The sequence below is a fragment of the Rousettus aegyptiacus genome, unplaced genomic scaffold (genome assembly GCF_014176215.1).
Source record: "Rousettus aegyptiacus isolate mRouAeg1 unplaced genomic scaffold, mRouAeg1.p scaffold_m13_p_7, whole genome shotgun sequence".
Classification (NCBI taxonomy): Eukaryota; Metazoa; Chordata; class Mammalia; order Chiroptera; family Pteropodidae; genus Rousettus; species Rousettus aegyptiacus.
In genome coordinates, this window is record NW_023416310.1 from 112,653,737 (window position 1) to 112,675,016 (window position 21,280).

Here is a 21,280-nt window from a genome sequence, read left to right on the forward strand (position 1 = left end):
TTCAAAATGACTTCAAAAGGAAGGTACTGAATTGCCTTCCAGGGCAGGTGTAGGGAATGCCAACAGCGAAGGGTCCCTGGTACGTCCAAAACAGCCAAGCTCCACCTACCCTAAGCTGCTTTCTGTTGCATTTTGCCAACAGAACATTGAAAGCTGTTGTTTAATTCAATAGGACAGACTTGGCAATGATGTTGACGGTAACAGAGACACACCCCTGTTTGGAATGTTTTCCTGAGGGAAAGTTGTGTCTGCAAATTTACAGTCCACTTCCCTAGCTCACTTTTGTTGTGGTTGGTGCCAGTTTTATTTTTATATATAAGGTAAAAAATCCTTTTGGAAGCAAATCTTCTCCTTTAGGCCCTATTGTTTAGACCTTCCTGCACTTCCTTGAGGATCTTGGTCACTACCAGTACTTTAGTGTGAAGATTTCCAACAGATGACCTTCACCGGAAAGCGTAGAGACGGAAGTGACACCAGTGAGAATGCACTGCATGAAGATTGAAAGGCAGAAGGTGAAGATGTAGAAATGTCAAATACCAACTAAGAAATAGCAATGGTGTTAGAAAATAAAACATGGGCTATGGTAGCTAGTGAACACCTACCATAGAAATAAAAGAAGACTTGACACCTTCTTCACATTTCCTCCAAGAAGTTTATCAGCTAATGAAGAGCTAAGGTCAGTGGGGGGAAGATTACAGGGCTGGGGAGAATGGACATGGGTGCTTTTACACAGGTGTGATACTGCCAAGGGGCACAAATGGAGGCGAGAGGCCTGGGTTCATCTCATGGACGAACTGACCTGTTGGAGAACATGGGGTTCTCAGTGGAGCTGCAATGGAGGAGGGCATTTCAGAAACTGGCAGCTACTAGCTAAGTCTTAAAGATAGAGATACTGTGAGCTGTTGCCGAAAAGGCAGTCTGAGCAGGACACGGAAGAGGGCTCCATCAATTGTCAGGCTTACCGAAGGCCCCATCCAGCTCCTGGATGTGCCCTGGACATGCGACCCTCTCCCTTGGCCCTCCAAAGTCTGGACTAGCACTCCAGAACTGCAATGAGTTTTTCTTTCCCAAAGAACCTAGCCCCTGGTCAATGGAGGGATAAGGTGGATTTCTCCTTCCTAGTGGTCTGAGTCTCTGCTTCCTATTATGTCACCCAATCCAAGCAAGTGTCCTATAAACACCCCATCTGCCTGCCAGGAGGGGAGAGTTTTTCATCAAGAAGAGGCTTTTATTCCATAGTTAGAAATAAAGGCTTCCATTGAAAGTGTTTCCGTGAGTAACAATGACTGACACAAATTCAAAATAACTTATAATTAGGGTGACCATATAATCTGTGGTCTAAACCTGGACATTTCACTTGGTTTTGCTTCCATCACCACCATCCATGTTTGAAACTCTTTTTATCTTACAAAACTGAAAGTCCACACCCATTAAGTACTAACTCCTTATTGCCCCCTCCTCGAGCCAGTGGCACTTGGCACCTACCATTCTATTTTGTGTGTCTGAATTTGACTACCCTAGGCACCTCATATAAGTGGGATCATGTAGTATTTATCTTTTTGTTACTGGCTTATTTCATTTAGTACAGTGTAAGAATTTCCTTCCTTTTTTGGGGGCTGAATAATATCCCACTGAATGTCTTTAACATACTTCATTTATCCATTCATCCACTGATAAAACATTTGAGTTGCTTCTGTCTCTTGGCTACGGTGAATAATGCCGCTATGAACATGGGTGTGCACACATCTCTTTGAAACCCTGTTTTCAATTCTTTGTGGGTATATATCTAAAAGCAGAATTACAGGACGATATGGTAGTTCTATTTTTAACTTATTGAAGAACTGTCCTTTTTTTCCCATAGTGGCTGCACCAATTCACATTCCCACAATCAGTGCACAAGGGTTCCAATTTCTTCACATTCTCATCAACACTTCTTTTCTTCCCTCTTTTCCTCTCTTCTTCCCTCCTTCCCTCCTTGCCTCCTTCCCTCCTTGCCTCCCTCCCTTCCTTCCTTCCTTCCTTCTTTCCTTCCTTCCTTCCTTCTTTCCTTCCTTTCTTCCTTTCTCTCTTTTTCTTTTTTCATATTAGCCATCCCACTGGGAGTGAGGTGATTTCTTACAGTGGTTTAAACCAGGACATGTTAAGAGCGAAGGAGGCACCACCCATAACTTTGGGGGCAGGGTGCAGGCATACCCTGGGATGCACAATGACTGCAGCTATTACTGGCCTAGAGCATCACATGAGAAATGCCACTCCTGTGACTTCAAGACTACTGGGCTGAGACACAGAAGCCCAGTGTGCAAAGCTTTGTGAAAGAGCAGCATGACAGTCTCTTGATGGGGCCAGGTCTCGCCTGTCATGTACTCAGCCACCTCTCTGCCTGCATTCCCTGAGCTGCTCACTAATGTAAAGGAGGAAGAGAATCTCTCAGGTCCTCTCCAGGTAACCATGGTGGGGGCAGTTTGAATGCTGAGAGGTGGCTCTGTGGAAACAGGATTTTAAATAAGTGGGAGTCCCATATAATTAAAATGATTTTGAATTAAAATTGCCACCTCAGTAACTGCTTTTATATTTACTGCCACTGCCATTGTGTAACTTACCTCATTGATTACTGTTGGAGAAAAGTCACCAGCCTTCCCCTAGGTTGGGAGCCAATGGTTAAAGGTAAAGGAGGGAACAGGTTGTTTTGACTTTATTTTTTATTACTCACCAAGAGTTACAGCTATACAAGTGGCTTTGTTCTTTTTTATAGCAACTATATTACTAAAAACATGTACTGCTTGTAGTCAGATTTTTGTTTCACATAGCTCTTCTGCAAAAATAATCTCCTAAGGCCTGACAAATGCTTCAAGGTGGATAGAGTGAGTATCACTATCTACACTTAACAGATAAGAAAAAAAGCTCAGGTATCAAGTGTGCCAGTGAGTGTTAAAGCCACGCATCAGCAGTTGCACTGGGTGCCAAGACCTGACAGGCATGAAACAAAGCTTGTTTTCCAGGGGAAGGTAGGAAGCTAGGCAGCTCATTACAACAGTGATAGTGACACCAAGAGGCAACTGGAGGATGCCATGGGAATGGATGGCAAAGGGAGGAAGGCCTGTTTCAGCTGTGACAGTAGGCATGGGCCAGGTGGGCCGGAGGGAGGAGGAGAAGGGGGAATGAAGGAAGAGCCGTGTATGCAGGTGTGGGAGAACTAAAGCTTCTGTGCGTGTAGTCACGAGTGAGTCTGTGACAGAGCCAGGGCCTGAGGAGGACAGGAGTTGTGCTGGTTGAACACCTGCTGCCACAGACCTTCTGATACCCAGAGATAGTCTGTGTGGCCTCTACCACCTTAGAGCTTCACTTGTCTTGACTGGGGCCAGGAAAACGGGTGGGTGGTGTCGGCGCCCAAAGGAACACTATGTGGGTGGGGCCACATTTCGGAGGCCCATGGGGTACAGAGTTGCTATAATGATGTGAGCAAAATCCATCCTTGATTTTGAAATATTAGTGAATAGCTACTATTTCTCCAGCCAGCTGGAAGGAAAGAAACTCTTTAAGAAATGTAAGTCTTAGGAAATAATGTAGGCTTGGCTCTCCTTTCCCTATCATATAAATCTACATACGACCATGTTACTTTTCAAGTTCTTTGTCATCTTCAAGTGCAGAACTCAGAAGGAGGCCTGGAATCTCTACAACTACTTTCTTGCAAAGAACAGAACTAGATGAAGAACATTCCACCAAGCGGGTCCCTGGTGGAACCCTTGGTGGATGCATGTTCATTCCTGTGTTATGTTCAAATGTGGAGCAAACCACAAGTGTCCTCTTGGATGAAAGGTAACGATGCCCTGATGCCCTGACATGTGGGCAAGAGCAGCCCTGGGCCCGGGGTGTGTGCTCTGGCCTGTGCTGGGTGAGCTCATGGCAGGGCCAAATTTTGTCTGGTTTCAAGGGGATTCAATGGAATGGAAAAAGAACAAGGCTCTTGGGCAGCCCGGCCACAAACAGTGCATCTCCGTGACCAGCGTGGGGTGCCAGGGCCACACTGACATCTGATTCCTGGGCTGGTGATTCCATCGCCCTGGGCTTCAGTTTCCACAGGTGTAAAATGGGGACAATGGCACCTGCCCCAGAGTGCTGTTGTGACATTAATGACATCAAGTCCCTGCAGAGGGCATTCTGAGAGGCCAGAGGGCAGCAGGAGGCACTGGAGACCATGTGCCCTAGTCAGAGAGGGAGTTAACATCCAGCTTTGTGCATAGCATCTGGTAGTGGCGAAGGACCACGCTTGCTGTCCTGTCAGAATTACAATAAACAGTTCAGTGGCTTGGGCAGTGACTCAAAGAAAATACAGACCTTCTTCACATACTCCCTCAGAAAATGAACCAGTGCCTAGTCCTCTGTGCCTGCATAACACTCACAGTGCAAAGTGATATTTAACCTAGCTGACCTATAATTAATTAAGAAGCATTGACATTCTGAGCGCTGCCTCTCAGGAAGAGGCAGGGGGTGCAGTGGGTAAAGAGCAGCATGAGAACTCAAACCAAAGCCATGGAGAATTCCAGAGAGAGGAGGCCATGCCGGGGAATGTACTCAGGATCCAGGATCTCTGGTGGCTGTCCCTGAATGACAGAGATGCAGATGGCTGGGCTCTGATGCTGGCTGGTAGGGGCAGAGGTGGGTGTTGCATACTGCAGGCTGCCAGGGGCCATGGTGTGGCAGCTGGCGCCAGTCCCTTGGCCTGGGAGCCAGCAGAGGGGAAGGAGTTGGAAGGAGCCGGAGGTCAGTCTGCTCCAGCTGATGGGGAGCACGTTAACCTTTCCACAGCGGCAGGGAGCCTACGGTCTCCAGGACACAGTCATTAAAAGCCAGCTGGCCAGCTAGGCCGATGCAGGGAAGAGGAGTCGCTCAGGGGAGGCCAATGGGGAGAGGAGGGGAGGGGAGGCCCTGTGCCCAGAGTCAGCAGCTGGAGAGGCCCCTGCTCCAGTTGGCTCTATGGTCTGAAGGATGAAATGGCTGTGTGGGACTGTCTGGGAGGAATGTACTGGGGAAGGTAGATGGAGCAGATGGAGGCAATGGGAGTTGCTAGCCTGAAAGCTTCTCAAAGCAGGGAAAAAAGACCCCAGACCTCCGCAGGTTATCTCCACTAAGGGGAGATTTAGAAAACCAAAACAAAAAATAATAGTTTCACAATTTAAATAAACATCAAATGCGGCTAAGTAGTTTGGTTTTAAGCAAAACAAAACCAAAAAACCAACTCTAATCTATCTCCTGGCTTTAAAACCACGCAGACAGCTGCCAGTTTTCCCAGCTGGTCCTCCACTTATTAAAGCATAGACATGAGTGGTGCCTCTGAGGACAGTGGCATCGTGTGTTAAGAAAATATACACGTGTGTTAAGAAATATACATGTGTATTAAAATGGCATCTTTAAAAAATTTCTTTTACTCCTGTAAAAATATATTATTTCTTGCCCTTGGGTTTTTTTAATGTTCAGTTCAGTTTCTCAGATGGGGTCAGTGAGAATGGTGACCACATATGCAAAATTTAGAAAATGAGAAGTGGGGAGACTATAGATTATCTTCATGTATAGTCAGTTTAACCATTTTTCAAAGAACTGACCACTAATTAATTAGTCATTGGCACATTCAGTGCAGGATAGCAAGTACTTGACTTAATCTAAGTAGTGATTCAAGAAGGTACAGATGTAATTCTGCTTCAAAATATATATTTTTAAAAAGTAGACAGTGGTGACAAATATTGAAAACTATGCTAATTACACATAAGTTTTACTTCTCTTATTTCCAACTTTGAGATGTCATATGTATTGAACACATTAAAAAAATTTTTTGGATGCATTAAAAGTGAAATAAATAACAAACAGATGCATGGTATACCGTAGTCCTTGGTCTAGAAGTGACAGTGACATGGTGTTCAAAAGGAATATGACAGTGACAAGGTTGTTCAATAAAAGTAACTTAGAGTTGTGAGATCTCTCTCTCTCTCTCTCTCTCTCTCTCTCTCTCTCTCTCTCTCTCTCTCTCCAGTAACTTTATGGACTTAGTTTGTGAATGAATCTAGAATAAGCGAACACTGTGGATGACATTGTCAAAGCTAGTAATAGGGTATTGTTGTGTCACTCCTGCTCTGGGTGGCCGGCCCATCCTGAGGCTGGTTGCCTCAGATGGTATGGACATCATCTTACAGACCCTTGGTTATAGGAGCAGGGGAGGGATGGGTCATCTGCCAGAGGCATCTCCAGGAGGGAACTCGAAGACCTGAAACCCACGACAGAAACAACTGCTTCCCATGCTAGATATAGGACAGAGGGGCCATGCTGAAGAGCTTGGAATATTAGTGTATGCAAAGATGTATACTGTTTTTTTTTTAAAAAATATTTTATCATAGTAAAATATATATAATATAAAATAGACCATTTAAACCATTTTTAAGCAAAGAATTTAGTGGCATTAAACATACTCACATTGTTGTGCAGCTGTCCCAATGTTGTTCTTTTTTTTAAAGAGATCAAACTCTTTGAAGTCTGCCCTATTTGGAGTTACTATATCTGTTCCAGAAGGCTCATGGCCATTGTGAGCTTTGACTAAATGGGTTCGACTTACTTCCACCTTGAGTTCCCTCCTGCTGGGCCTTTCCAGCCCAGGTGTCAGGCAGCAGGTTCACCCACATCAAACCAGGGGCATCCCCAAACCCACTAAACCATCTTAAAGGGCAATTAGTGGCTTCATACAGCTTATTTATTTACTCAAAAGACTGTTAACAGTCACTTCCAGGCTATAATGTTCTATTGTATAAAAGGCAAGTTTGCAACCTTTTAAAATGTGTGTTATTTACCTGATAGAATTTAATGGCTTTCTCGAGCTATGGTATTTTATTGTGGAAATTAGTGCTAAGGGGTTTTTTAATAGCTGGATTTTAGACCCGTTAGCCTGCATGTGCTCTAATGCAGTCGATTAAGCCAACAGCCACTCAAGGGCAGTGAGGGACACTGATGGGGTGGCTCCAGAGGGGGCAGCAAGGCTGAGGGTGTCCACTCCTGTGCATACAGGTGAGTCTCATCGGGCCTTAGAGAAGGGAACGTGGCCACTCTGTGTTCTTCGGCCCTCCCACGGCTTCCAAACAGAGCTCCACCAGCCATCACCCATGTTAACTGAGAATTCCTGTTTGCTTTGAAATAATGATTCTTTACTTTGAAATAATAAAATAAAAACAATTCTCCAGCCATGGCTGGACAAGGTGGCCGGAAATACCCCAGGGTGACTTTTCCAAAAGAGTGAAATAGGAATATGGTTTAGAAGAAAGCAATGGTAAGGACGGCTCTTGGAATCTGTTGATATTTATTTTTATAATGTTGATGTAAGGATGTGCCCCATATGGTTTCATACATGAAATCCACACTCTGATATTTTCCTTCTCTTGGTTTTTAAGCCCCTCAGTAGGACTTAGAGTATCATATGGTGTCTCGGTGAGAGGCTTGTCTTGGTGGTGTAATAGAGTGAGCATCATCATATAGAAAGGTTAATAAAGCCCTTTTTCTGCTAATCATTTTATTTAATCTGCCCATAAACCTAACAAGGGAGGTCACTCTTTTCATCTTGTTTATGCGACTGAGAAAGTTCAGACTCAGATGGGCAAATACATTGCCCAAAGCAAATCCGAACCCCAGCTTAAGGATCGCAAAATCCCATGCCTGCCTCACGATGCCCGGAAAAGGAGGGCAGACTAGGGAAAGCTGGGTATTTTTCTCTTCCTACTGGAAAGTGGAGATGAGTGGCATGATTTGGATTCTTGGTCTTTCTTGTTGTAAAGGCATTTGTAAGTCATCACTGAGCAGTCATTTTGTATACAGTGCTCTCTAAAATTCAAGATGTGGTTACAAAGGAAGCAGAGGGCAGACACACTCCTGTGTCAGCAATTACATGAGGGGCTGATGGACTAGGAGCCGTGCCAGTTGGGTAAGGTGGTTATTTAAGGTTTCTGTGGAAGATTAAGCTTAACCCCACATCTGGAGGAAGCACTGTGGCACTGAAGGAGACCCTCACCCTACCCCCTTGTATAGGTGGCTGACCAGACACCTTTCCTTACAGTACCCACACCTGGAATAAGAAGAGCCTGCTGTTCCTGGCTTACTTCTGCACCCTCGTTTTTCTCAGGCCATCTTTTCCACAGAGAAGGCTGGCCCTTCCCTTCACTTGATGCCACCTGTCCTTTGCATGCTAGTGAAAATACCTCCTGCCCACTCTCTTCCCTCTGTGCTCTGAAACTACTTCTGGGTTTTACCTGCCAGTGATGTTTATTTCTTGGTAATTTGATGGGGGATGTTCCTGAAGCGGCTAAGAGTACTGAGAAGTCACACCTCTCTGGGCTTTATGGCTTGAAGGCTTTGGGTAAGTTATATCTCTCTGGAAACCCAGATTCACTAGAATTTTAGGAAGAGTATTTGGAAAATTAAATGAAATCAAACTCCATTGGAAATATTATCTCTTTAGGGACCTAATGTTGAGCTCCTCCTCTTTGGCTGAGAGGTGGTGGAAAGGATTAATGAAATGACGCGTGAGATGTTCATGTGGTTCCTACCCATGGCGCCTACACTAATAAGACCTATGGTGATGTACATGTATGTCGCCGTGTGACACACACACACACACACACACACACACAGAGTGGTTGTGTGGGTGCTTAGGTCTCTCCGACCTCTATGGGTTCCCACAGAGTGGAGTCCGCAGGGAGTGGATTTTTGTGTCCTCCATTGAGACCAGCACAATGCCCTGTCTAGAGCAAGAGCTCAGAACCATAATAGGCATTAAATGAATGAAGAGGAAAAAGAAGCATGAATAACTGGTAACGGTAAGGAAGGGGAGCATTTTGAGTCCTTCGATAGTGTGAAACACAGCTTGAAGGGAGGGGAGGGTGCAGGGAGGGGTTATGGGCTTCACTCCCCCTCTTTGCGGGAAGGCTCTCTAAGCATCTGCAGCTCTCTTTTGCTTATTGATTCCTGACTTAATTCCACTCAAATTAACTGTACTGGGTGATTTCAATCTTTTGAAGTCTTTTTCTTTTGACTTTCTTGCCTACTTTTGGACTTTAAAAATAACTCCATTTTTGCCCTTCTCTATCTGTATGGTAGTTAATAGTTTTTCTCAATTCTAGAGCATCTTATAAGCGTGGACACCTGCTTGAACCCCTTAGTGGTGAACCTGACTATCTAGCTCTGCTTCCTGAGGTGGCCTGCTGCTGTGGCATGCAGCTGCAGTCTCAGAATAGCTTTCTATTTTAGGCCCAAGGGTGCCATCCTTTAACCACAAAACATTGGTTCTAGTTCATTCATTCATTTGTTCATTGTTCTCTTTCATTTATCAGATAACTTATTGTGTTTCCTAATTGTCAGGAACTGTGTTAGGTGATAGGGATAAAAGCCAGAAATGCTACAATCATTATAATTATTAGTAGAAATAATGTTTCAGTGCAGACTGAGTACACTCTGGTAGAATGTAAAACATGGCGTGAGTCCCCTGCCTCTGACCCCACCTTCTGCTTTCCTACTGGGTGATGGAGGATGAGAGAATCATAGGCATTGCTTGTCCGAGGACCTGGAGTCTAGTCCCAGCTCTGCCACTTGCTACCTTGCGACCTTGGGTGAGTCACATCACCTTCTCAGGCTCAGTTTTCTTATCTGTAAAATAGGTCCTTCCTATCTCACAAGGTGGTTGTGAGGATCATAAAATAAGACAACGTGAGTGTCTCTAAATTCTTAAGCTCTTAAGAAGGTTTTTATCTACATGGTATACCAAAAGAATTCTGTTATAGTCTTTTGCTTTGGAGAGACCAGAGACCTCTGTAGGTCTGCAGGGCTGACGTGAATCCTCCAGTGTGCCTCCTAGGCATCTTCCAAGTTGGAAATTTAGCACTTTCTTAAACTGAGAGCAGCAAATCCTCCAGCGCCCCTCTGGGCGGGGAAGCCTTGAGCAAGGGGAGACTGCTGCTTCTGCCCCTGCACCCCTGCACCCACACAGCACCTGGCTGAGCCCACAGGGTGTGCTCAATAAACACTGGTTACATAAATTAATAAATCAATGGCAGTTGTTTATATTTTAATGTAAATGGATCCTAGACCGGAGATTACTGGATGGGCTGACAGCGTACAGTCTAGTGATGCATCTCCTGGGCTATAAAAATGCAGCCATTTCTGGAGTCACGGGCTGACATTTCAGAAGATCATTATATGCACAATTTAACCACATGGCCGTCTGTGCCTTCCAAGTGCCGTCGCTTCTACAACTGTTTTCATGTTGGCTTTCTTGTTCATTCCTTTTTAAATTTTTTTCCTTTTAAGTCAAGCATAATTTTTTCCCCAGCTCCTCATATTTTTAGCTGAATGTGATTTATTCTTATGAAATTAGGCTCCATTTTTATAAAACTGAAGTTACTGCAAATGGTGCTAGAGGTTTCACAGCAAATATGAATTCCTGATTGGCTGCTATAAAGCATCCCTGCTCTCTCTGCTGCGGCTCTGTCGCTCTGAGACAGATGGAAGCGATCCAAGGAGATGATTAACTTCTGAGTCCTCGAAATGTCCTCATGCTTGCCTTGCCCTAGATTTCAGTACTGACCTCCAGCTTCTCTGCAAACATGCAGTTGCATGGCTTGATAAATCACACGAATCCTTCTTTCGATCACAGTTATCTATGGTCTACTACTAAGGAAGAGAAGTTAATCACCCAGAGGCACTTCACAGCTGCACACGTGTCTTCCCTTATCCTCCAGCACTTCGCATATTTTCCACTTTACCTGCAGCGGATGGCTCTCCTAGTGCAGTGTGTCTGCACCAGATACACCTTTGCAAGTGAGCCACAGGCCCATTTAGTCCTGTTCTCCCCTGCCTCTCTCTATCCAACCCAACCAATAATCCACAGGAAGACAAGATGCTTGAGAGGCACATTCTAAGAAGTAAGTAGGGAGGACAATGTCTCTGCAAATTGAGGTTTTCTTGTAATTGACTTGTTTACTTTATGGAGAATTTTGCCCCCTTGTCCTGCTCTGGTCTCCTGATTTTGTTCATTATTTGGGGGCATCAATGGGCCTTTGGTAGGCCAGCTGATGCTCAACGCCATAAAGTAGATGAAAAATTCTGCAGTCAGTAGAAAAGAAAAACTGCTCCAAACAAATGACCCTTCCCATCACAGCATGGGGACACAGTGAGTTGGGCTGAAGCCCCAGACTTGCTACTGTGATGCCATGTTCAACTGTGGACACTTTGGCTATTTCAGCTAAGTCATAAATTAAGCCTATCACTCAGATAAAACCAAACAAGGCCAAAGATTTTTTTAGGGGTGACCACAGGTAATTTTTAAAATTAAGTAATGAAACACCATAGCTTTACTTGATCAAGGTTCTGTATTAATCACTGAGGACTCACTAAACTGTAAAGCATATAGTCTAATTGCCAGATGTTGGATTTCTGCCAGAATGCCTATTTAAACCAGGAAACTGGGCAAGTGAAAAAACAGACAAATTTGCCTTTCAGAAGACATCTGGATAGTTTCTCCCCTCCAACACCCCACTGGGATGAGTTTTCTACGGTCCTTAGAAAGGAAAGGGAAATGCCACCTCTTTGCCTGTAACTAGCCTCATTAGGTCCGGTCTTGAAGCCCGGAAGGAAGGCTTTCTCCTGGGGAGGAAGAGAACAACAGCAAGCTTCCTGTACTGTGAACTCATCTTCCCCCACAACCCTAGTCAACCAAATCTGATCTCACCACCAAATTGCACATCTTGAAACAAGACAGCTCCAACTCCTGTATCAAACATCCTTGTGTTCACCAGGTACTTGAGGTGGTTCTGTGGCTGAGTGGCAGGGAGACAGGCCCACATGACTTGGGCCTACCTGGGCCAGTCTGTTCAACTCCAGAATGGCAGAACTAGGGAAGGACTGCTAAGTGCTCTTTTTATAGGACAGAAATGAAAGTGCTGCCAAATCATTATGGGATTTTGTATCAAGAGGTGATTAGAAGGCCGAAAAAAGTAGATTAGGAATCCAGAATAGATTGCGTGAATGAATGTGTAATAGATGAATACCAGGCTTTAAGGAGCCAGAGAAATTGGGGTTAGATCTCCACCTGGCGTTGGGGGGTGGTCACAGACTGGGGAGAATGTTCACTTAGTTCCATTCTTGCCCTGAGGTGGGTTCTCTGACAGAAGAACAGGTAAGTCATGCAGTGGTTTGACTAGGAGTCACATTGCTCATTTTCTAGAAAATGCTGGTTTATTCAACAGAATAAGTAAGATAATAGAAAATGACTTCTGTCACTTGATAAGTTAGCATTCTCTCATTAAAAGAAGTTAGACAATATGAATCTAATTAATTTAGTAGGTGTTTTAAGTCCTTATTTTCAAGAAGGGTTTTAAAATATATCTCCAAATGGTTATAGATGCTTCACACTTATGGAAATTACTCTTGTGGCCCTGAATTAGTGGAAAACATAGAATAAAAAAAGCACAGAAAAGGAAGCTTTACACTGTCAGAATGGCCAACACAGTCAACCCATTACTTTGAAATGAGACAAGTTCCCCCAATTTTGAACAGAAAAATTGTCAGATTTAAAGGGAAAATGTTCTATTACATTTGAAGATCGAGAAATCCATAGGAAGTGTAATGACAATGGAAACCTCTATTTTTCTGTTTCTAGGGCACGGTCTTCTGTCTCACAGTGTGCTGCTCAGCAGTTACGTAATTGACAGGGGCTAAGATGCTAACTTACTAGATGATTAACTACTGAGCTTGACCAGCGATTGGAGAGAACATCAGAAAAAAGCCAAAGGGAATAGCATGGCCTATCACTAAATCTATGCATGTTTCCTACCTAGGATGGGGTCATGTATCTTTTGGGAAGAAGCTTCAGGATGTATCAGGTCTAGTTTCTGATTTCTGATTGTATTTTGCAAGCAGGTCTTCAGAGAGTGTCCACACTTTCCTAAAATAGGTTCTGATTCATTCTACCGGAGTCACAATGACATTTTGTATCTGCATATCTAGCTTATTGAAATATAATTTATACGCTATAAAGTTTACCCATTTAAAGTGTGTTTTAGCATATTTACAGGGTTGTGAAACCATCGCCATAATCCAATTTTACAACATTTTCAATCTTCCCCAAAAGAAACCATGTAACTACTGGCAATGACACAATATTGTAAACTGAGAGCTTTCTTCTCTTGCTTCTCAGTGCATTTTGTTGAAGGGATCACTTTTTTAAGAAGTCAAAGGGAAAAAATAAAAATATTGAGGAAAGGAACTAATGTCAGATTTGAAATGTTTTGATCCAGAGTCCCCCCTCCTTCTACAGGAGACTCAGATGCAGTTTGGCTGTTCCCGGAAGGAATTCCAGAAGATCACGTGGCCACCACTCTTAGAGCGCACAAGCTTGTGTGGTTGTCATGGGGAAGGCTTTTCAATTGAAAAAAAAATACTCAGGCTCAGCCTGCCACCATAGAGGACATGCTTTCCACCCATGCGAAGAGATAATGAGCCTAAGTGATGGGTTTTATTTTGGAGGAGCTGAACTGGACTATTTTACATAGTTAATTACTGCTCATTCCACAAAAGAGAACTGAGAAGCAAAAGAGGGTGGCGACAGGTCACTAGGTAACGCTGAGGTGCCTACCAGCCGGCCAGGGGGCATCTCCAGCTATTTCTGACTTATAAGAACCTTACTTGTGGTGAGACACAGGGACTTTGCCTTTACCTCCTGATAATTCTTTAACACACACACACACACATACACGCACATGCGTGCACATACACGTACACATACACATAAAACCTTAGCAAGTTAAAAAAACAAAACAAAACAAAACAACCAAACACAAAAAAGATCTGGCGTGTGCTTTCTAGAAAATGCCTTTTTATATTCCTGTTCAACTACCTTTACTCAGCAGAGCCGGCTGTCTAAAACAGCTTGAATGTGTTAGTTGATTAGGTCTATAGATCTCACTCAATAATATGAGTCAGAAAAAACCAGCCGAAGCACAGAGTAACAAGTCAGGCATTCAGGACCATGAATTGGGTTATGTGCATAAAGTATTCTAAGAGCAAATCTCATCAAAAGACAGATAGCTCCCGGGGAAATGATATGGAAAAAGTCTGAAGAAAACATCTCAGAATAAATGAAGTACTTATTGCTGAAAAATGAGCTTAGATCTCAACCAATTCCAAAGTTCAGAATTTACTGCGCCATTCAGGCCTCTTCCTCTAGTTCCTTGTCTCTTGTTTCACTGCACAACAAGGGACTCACCACACTTTCTGTGAAATACAACAAGGCGATTTTTACAGTAATAAACTCCACACAGGCATGACAAATCCAAGCATGCGAAAACGTTTAACATCCCAGTTCCCAGATACTTGAGGGACAAAATCCGATTATGAATTATATGCCACAATAAATAGGGCTCAATGTTTCATAAAGCAATTTATAGTTCATAAAAATGACAAAACATACCTGTCAGACAGAGCGTGGAGAGTGGTTCTCTGCGCTGCCTGCTGGAAGGAAGGGTAGAGATGTTTATTTAATATTCCGACTTTTAAATTATGTGCTCAATCAACACTTAAAAAAAAAACTCCATGTCACACACATTTTTGCCATGTGGCCAAATATTAAACTACTAGCAACACAGTGAGAGTCCTGTCCTGTTATGAAAGGAACATTCTTGAAGGGTTAACTGAAGTGCCAGCAGTGCCAACCTGCCACCAGGGGGGTAGCGTGGGGAGGCGCGAAGTACTGACAGGTGAGGTGAGACAGGTCCCAGGAGATCCCATGAGACTCAGAGCTATTTCATTTTTCCTACCTGAAATCATTTTACCATTGTTTTATTCTACTTCGCTGTAGGGGGAAAAATCTGTTTTGGTTCCTTTACATCTTCTCTCCCAATGTAGGCATGATTTTTGACCCAATTTTCAGATTTACTGAAAAAGTCACCACAATTGGAAACTGGAACACTGACTGGAAATGAGATGATATTGTGAGATTATTGATTTGTTGTTGGCAGAGTAATAATTTTGTGGCAAGTTTTTAAAAAGAGTCTTTAGAGATTCATATTGAAATATTTATGGATGCAATTATATGATTTGCTTTAAAATAATATATTTGGAGGGAAAGGAAGTGGATGGGCATGTAAATGAAACAGGATGGCCTTGGGTTGCTAACATTGAAACTAGGTGATGAGCACACTGGGAATCATTATTCTAGACTTTTTGAATGTGTTTGAAATTTTCCACAAAACAAAAACTAAGAGAAAATGAAAAAGCTGGATTCTCTTCATTTTGTACTCATTTTCCTTTTGTCTACCTAGTCTACTTTTTGTCTGCTTGCCTTCCATCACTGAGCACTGAGACCTCGGAAGACAGGGGGCACTCTCTGTCCTGTGTTTCAGAAGTCTTAAGTAGGAGGGGCTCTGAGCATGGCCTATAAGACCAAGGCTCTCTCAGGGTGTACCAAATAAGACGTGCATACGGTCTGTTTTCGCCTTGCACGTGACACCTGTCAAGTGTACTGTTTACCAGAGACACCAAAATGTTTCCCACGTTATTTCTCATTACATTGGATAGGAGACAAAACAGGCAGAATCTTCACATTAGAAAAACATGACCCATCAGAACCCTGATCATTGTTACAGAAATGAAATCTACCCTCGGCAATAAATACATATCCTGGATTGCTTGGCCACTCCAACATGCACCAAATTCCTACCACGTGCGGATTATTACACGGGGCTCCAGGAGGAATCAAAACAAAGCAGAAAAACTAGTTATGGTATCGGGGAAGCACAATCCCAAGGCAGGAAGTCAGACTAGAGGCCCAGTGATGACTTGAAGACACTTATAAACTAACATGCAGTAAAAAGACAGAGCTAGGACAGTGCAGATATGAGTGACAGCTAATGGTGGTGGGTCAGCAGCTCCCCAAACGTGCCTGAGACTGTCAGCAGGTGCTCAGTAAACATCTGCTGCGTAAACATTAAATGAATGAGACAATTAGGGAACCCTTCTCACCAAAATCTGAGCAAAGCTATAAAGACAGGAGGGATACGGTCGGGGAGAAGTGGTGTTGGTTGTGCTAGACTAGAGCGTGGAACAAAGGCCTGTCTGAACTTCCAGCAACAGTTCTCAGCTGGGGTGCCCCTTCTCCCAAGCTCAGGGGTGTCTGGGACTAAGGAGGGATGTTTCCGTGTGTTACATTCCTGGCAATTAGTGCCTGGGGCCAGGGATATTAAAGCCTTTCAAAGGTCAGGAAGGTCCCCTATATGATGAGGAATAGTCCCCCTGAAAATGACAAGGGTGTTTCTGTGGAAAAACGCTGCAGCAAAGTGGGAATGAAAGGCAGAGCTGACAGAAGTGGCATGGGGAACATTAGCTTCTGGGCCTGGAAATAGGAAGTGAAACTAATTTAATAACAGGAACTTAGATAATTTCCACAAGGGATATAACCACACTGATTTAGGAAAACACATAAAATCTGCTGAAGTGGGCACTGAAAGTTTCCCATTCTGGGTGAGGATTTACCATTCATTTATGTTATGGACCCTGAGTTTGGCCCTCACCATATGGCTCAGCTTCCAGCTACTCTTTCTGGCCTGAATATGATGATGAGGGAGGTAGGCCCATGTCTAGGCTTCCGGGGACAATCCACAGGTTACTGCCCATCCTCCCCTAGATTCCAGTGTCGCACAATCAGTTCAAGAGAAGAAAGAAGAAGATCTACAGAGCTTTCTCTCGAGGACACCCAAGGGAGTAGAATGAGGCGGAAGAAAGAGGTGAGAAGCCTGAGGAAGGTTTCGGCAACTAGGAGTCCCTCTGATACCTCAGAGGATGGGTCTGTCCTTTCTTCTCTCACTCCTTTCTCTGTGCCAGCCCAAGAGCACGCTCACCAAATGCACCTGGCAGGTGATGGGTATTGTTTCCAGGTTTGTCTCCTAAAAAGTTCTCTTATCACTCAGCAAGATGGCTTTCACTCTCAGCAGCTATACTTGAATTTAACTCTGGACTCCTGACTCTGGATAAACATACAGAGAGTATTTTGAACTCCCAAAAGGAAGGATGGCATGCATCATTAATATGGTCTCTTAACATCACCTCAGCACAAGGCACTGGACACTGACTCTTTTGGGAATTACAAAAACCGTAAGAGATGTCACTGAAAGTTCAAGAGAAATCTTTAACATGGCATGTGACTTTTCCCCTAGCCTGGGCTGTCAATATTTAAAAAGTCATTGACTTTTTTCTCTCCTGTTTCTGAGTACCTCCCACTGACTTCTGTGATAAGGAAGCAGTGCTTACTGATGTGAAGCCTATAAGAAAATGATTTAAAAAGAGAAATAAAACAAACAAGAAAGAAACTCAGCCACTTGACCATCACTGGTGTGGTGCAGTCCGAGTAGTGCTACCGGCTGAGGGTCACTGCATGGGACTACTGCTGACCACGTCCCCTAACACAGGCTGAGCTGGAAGCCTGGAGCGGGGACTGCTTTCCTCTAGCAGATGGATGTGCTGCGGCGACTGAAAGGTCTTTCTTTGGCTTAGACACTGGGCATCCCACCAGTCGCTAAGCAATGACTTTCTGTGGTCCTCACTCTTCAATCTGTCCCCACAATGTTTGCTACCACACACTTAACACTGTGGCACTTGGCACATTGACTGCCTACACCATGAGTTTTAATGCCTGATTTTGATTGTGCTCTTTAATTTGCAGTTATTCTAAAGCATTACAAAACTTTAAAGGATGCCTCATCATCCATGAAGAAAGGATGTGAGAGTATGTTAAATATTTTAAATAATACCTTGAGGGGAAAAAAAAAACTTTATGGTATTAGATTAAAATTATATGCCATATACCAAAAGCAACAGCCTCAAAAATTTTTTGAATGCCTCTTCTTTTAAATATACTTTGGCTTTTGGACACTATTTTCTTTTACTGTTGGAAAATAATAAAATAAATAAACATTGGAATTAAATCGCAGAGAAAAAATTACTTAGGTGACTCATAACTGAAGCCTGAAAAATGACTCATAGTAAACTAGATAAATTGCCCAATTTCCTTCTTTCAAGAGTCATACGTTACAGCAACCATATTTCTCTCTTCCTAAATCATCTGTGCTAGTAACCTTCCTCTCATCTAGTTCTCAGCAAAATAGGTTGAGAGGGTTAAGAGAATCTTCATTGGTCTTTCCTGAGTTCATCACTCATTCAGGAATTACTCTGAAGTGTAAGTCTAGGAGAAAAAAAAACAAGTTTTCTGCCAGAAATAATCATTTTTCAGGTTCTCTTCAAGAGATGACATCTTCTCTCTGTCTTCATTACAGCAAGCTTGGTGCTTGGAACTTAATCAGTAGGCATTCAGGTTTCAAGGTATGCTAAATAAATTACCAGTAATAATTTGTTATTGAAGGAAAATCAGAGAGGAAATGAAGTGCCCTTATTGTAACTGGGTGGAGTGTAGGACAAGTTCATGGATATTGCAGTGGGGAGGAGAACAAAGAGAAGAGACTGAAATTCAGAGGGGTACCAGGATGATCCAATGTCTTTCTTACTTGATAGAATCAGAACTAACACGTGGCTAGATCTATAATCCAATCTGAAGTACGTAAGACGTGCAAGTAACAAGCTCTGCTAAGGTGATAATCAAAATAGACAAAGCTCTTGTCATACTGTATTTAGGGTCTAGAGGTGAGTCAGACAACAAGATAAACATACACAAACATTCTAGATTATAGGGGCTAAGACTGAAGAGGAGAGAGTGCTGTGAAACAAAGTGAGGAGGCCTCACCTGAAATGTAGTAGAGGAAGACCTGATAAGTAAGGGATAACACAGCTGATGCCTGATGGCTAAAGAGTAGTTACTGAATCAGGGGGATGGGAGTGGGTAGGGAAGGAAGGGCTCTGGGCAGGTCTGGATCCTCACTCAGTTGAAGGACCACAAGGTCAGTTGTGGGGGAACTCAGTGAGTGGTGAGGATAGTGGCAGGTCTCAAAGGCTTTGGAGGTCAAGTGGAAGATTTTGGACACTATCCACAGGTCAATAAGAAGTCACCGAATGATTTACATTAGGGGAGGTTGGGTGAAGGATGATGAGACCTGCCTGTACATTTTTTTTTGCATGTACTAGTGAATCTAAAATTAAAAATAAAGAGGAGGGAGTGAGGCAGTATGATTTACATTTTTCAAATATTGCTCTGGCTTCTGTGTGGTGAATGGATTTGGGCAAAAAGAAACAAAGTTCGAAGTTGTTGCAGTAATCCAGGCAAAAGAAGTGCATGGTAGCACTGGATATGGAGAGAGTTTGGGGAGGTAGAACTGAGGAAATTCATGTCCAGTTGGATGTGGCAGGCCAGGGGAAGTGGCAGGAATGAGTCCAAGGCTCTAGCCTGAGCCCCTGGTATGGATGGACAGTCACTGATTGAGATGGACAAGGTTGGGGCCAGGGCAAAGGTAGAGCTCAATTTTGGGCATGCAAAGTTCAAGTTGCTTCTGGGATGTTCAGGTGGAAATGTTGAATAGATAGCTGGATACAAGAGACTGTAGCAGTTAAGTGTCAATTAAGTACAAAGCATCAATACGTTGTTGACAAATGACTCATTAAAAGGAGATATGTGGCTAATTTTTCTGGATCTACATTTTGCTACTGTTCTAAGAGAAGTGAGTTTAGGGTTCAACTGGTTAGAAAATGTTGTCGTTTCTCCATCCCACATGCACGTAACCTCCATCTTTGCTATTCACAACATCAGGTTTACTTTGCTAACAATGAAAGCAGCAACTTTTTAGCAGTGATTTTAATCATTTCGCTCCACCTATGTTAGGACAGTGTATCTACCTACATTCAACTACTTGAGTAAATGCCTTCACAGCTAATCTTAGGTCTCTTGCGTTTTGCTGTTACTGATGTGAATTTTAGTCCAAATCCCCTATCTTTGTAGGAATTCTGTTTGGCAAGTCTTTATTTTTTTTCTTGCCATTATTCTTCAACTGAGACTTGTATTTATTAACTTATTTCACTGTTGAATTTCCTTCTACATCTATTAACACATTTTATGTTTCATCAACTTAAGTTTTATGTGGTTGCTTTTTATTTGAGCCCTAGTTGATGAGTCTCTTAAGTTTATGTTGTGAGCTTCCATTTGGTGTTTTTCAATCCATTTAGTAATATAAGTGAGACAAAGGAAAGAGCCTTTTCCTCTGTGATTATGAGTGCTTTGCATTTTCAGACTCCCAGAAATGATGTCTAGGAAGCCTTTCGTTCAGTAGCCTCTAACTTTATTCTCTTCTCTGCAGGGCTCAGACCAAGTCAGGGACAACAATATAATTTATCATCCAAATAAGAACATTTTTGAGAGTGAAAGAGGATACTAGCCATATGGGAGTTGAGGACAACAGGAGAAAAGTGCTTTTCTGAGCCCTCTGGGCTGTATGGCTCCTCCAATAAAGACAACTCTGCACAGATATAAATAAGATCAGAATGAGAAGGCAAAATTTCTGGGGCCGAGGAACCTGTTCATAAAGAAAGCAGACAGCTGAATGGGGTCAGCAGTGGACAGACCACTCTGATTCTTGGTGTCCCTGTAAGTCAGGCCAATGCTTATGTCATTTGCCCATTCTCCTTCCAACTGCTCCTCCACGGGGAGGATGTCAGGAGGTGACTACCATGGATGACAAATTCCTGCTTTTTGCCATGGCTCAAATCTGAGAGGTTTGTTGAAATACACTTTTTTTTTATTAGCTTATGTTCTTTCTCTATTTTACTTTCTTTAAAACTAGGGTACACTTTTGTCTTTGAAGAACATTTGACTAGTTTGTTTTTTTTCCCCACGCTGAATTGCTTAGGCTTGTTTATGTCTACCAAAAATGTGATAAATAACAAAGATTTCTTGAGCGCCTATTATGTCCTAGAGAAACAGTGATGAGGGTCAATAAATACCAGAAGTTTGCCTGGATAATGTTACCTCATAATTTGGATCCTGTTACCAATTGACTGGTTTGGGGGCCTTGCCTGAGGTCAGATTGTCAGTGAAAGTCCTCATTTGGCAACAAAATCTTCCGAGAGGGATTAAGAGAGCATTTCTAGGACACTTTCCTCACTAGAGATACACTATGAACAATTTGTGACATCTGCCACGTGTGGCCCCCTCTGCTTCTAGGCCCTGGGGGTTTTTGCCATCACAGATGAGAACGCAGGGGCAGCTGCTAGGATTCAGGAAAAGAAGCAAAAGGAGTGGTGACAATGTGAACACAGGTCATGGAGG

The 21,280-nt window shown here is 43.1% G+C and overlaps 1 protein-coding gene across 9 annotated transcripts in view; it reads right to left on the minus strand.

Annotated features, from left to right (window-relative positions):
- The window catches only part of AFF3 (AF4/FMR2 family member 3), a 500,129-nt gene that overhangs the window by 62,534 nt on the left and 416,315 nt on the right, over positions 1-21,280 (minus strand). For 7 of the 9 annotated variants that reach the window (XM_016157239.2, XM_016157237.2, XM_016157241.2 and 4 more), the window contains one exon: positions 14,492-14,532. In XM_016157239.2, coding sequence (XP_016012725.2) covers positions 14,492-14,532 — 41 coding nt within the window. The remainder of the gene's footprint in view (positions 1-14,491; positions 14,533-21,280) is intronic. The other 2 variants (XM_016157236.2, XM_016157243.2) reach the window with 1 other exon arrangement.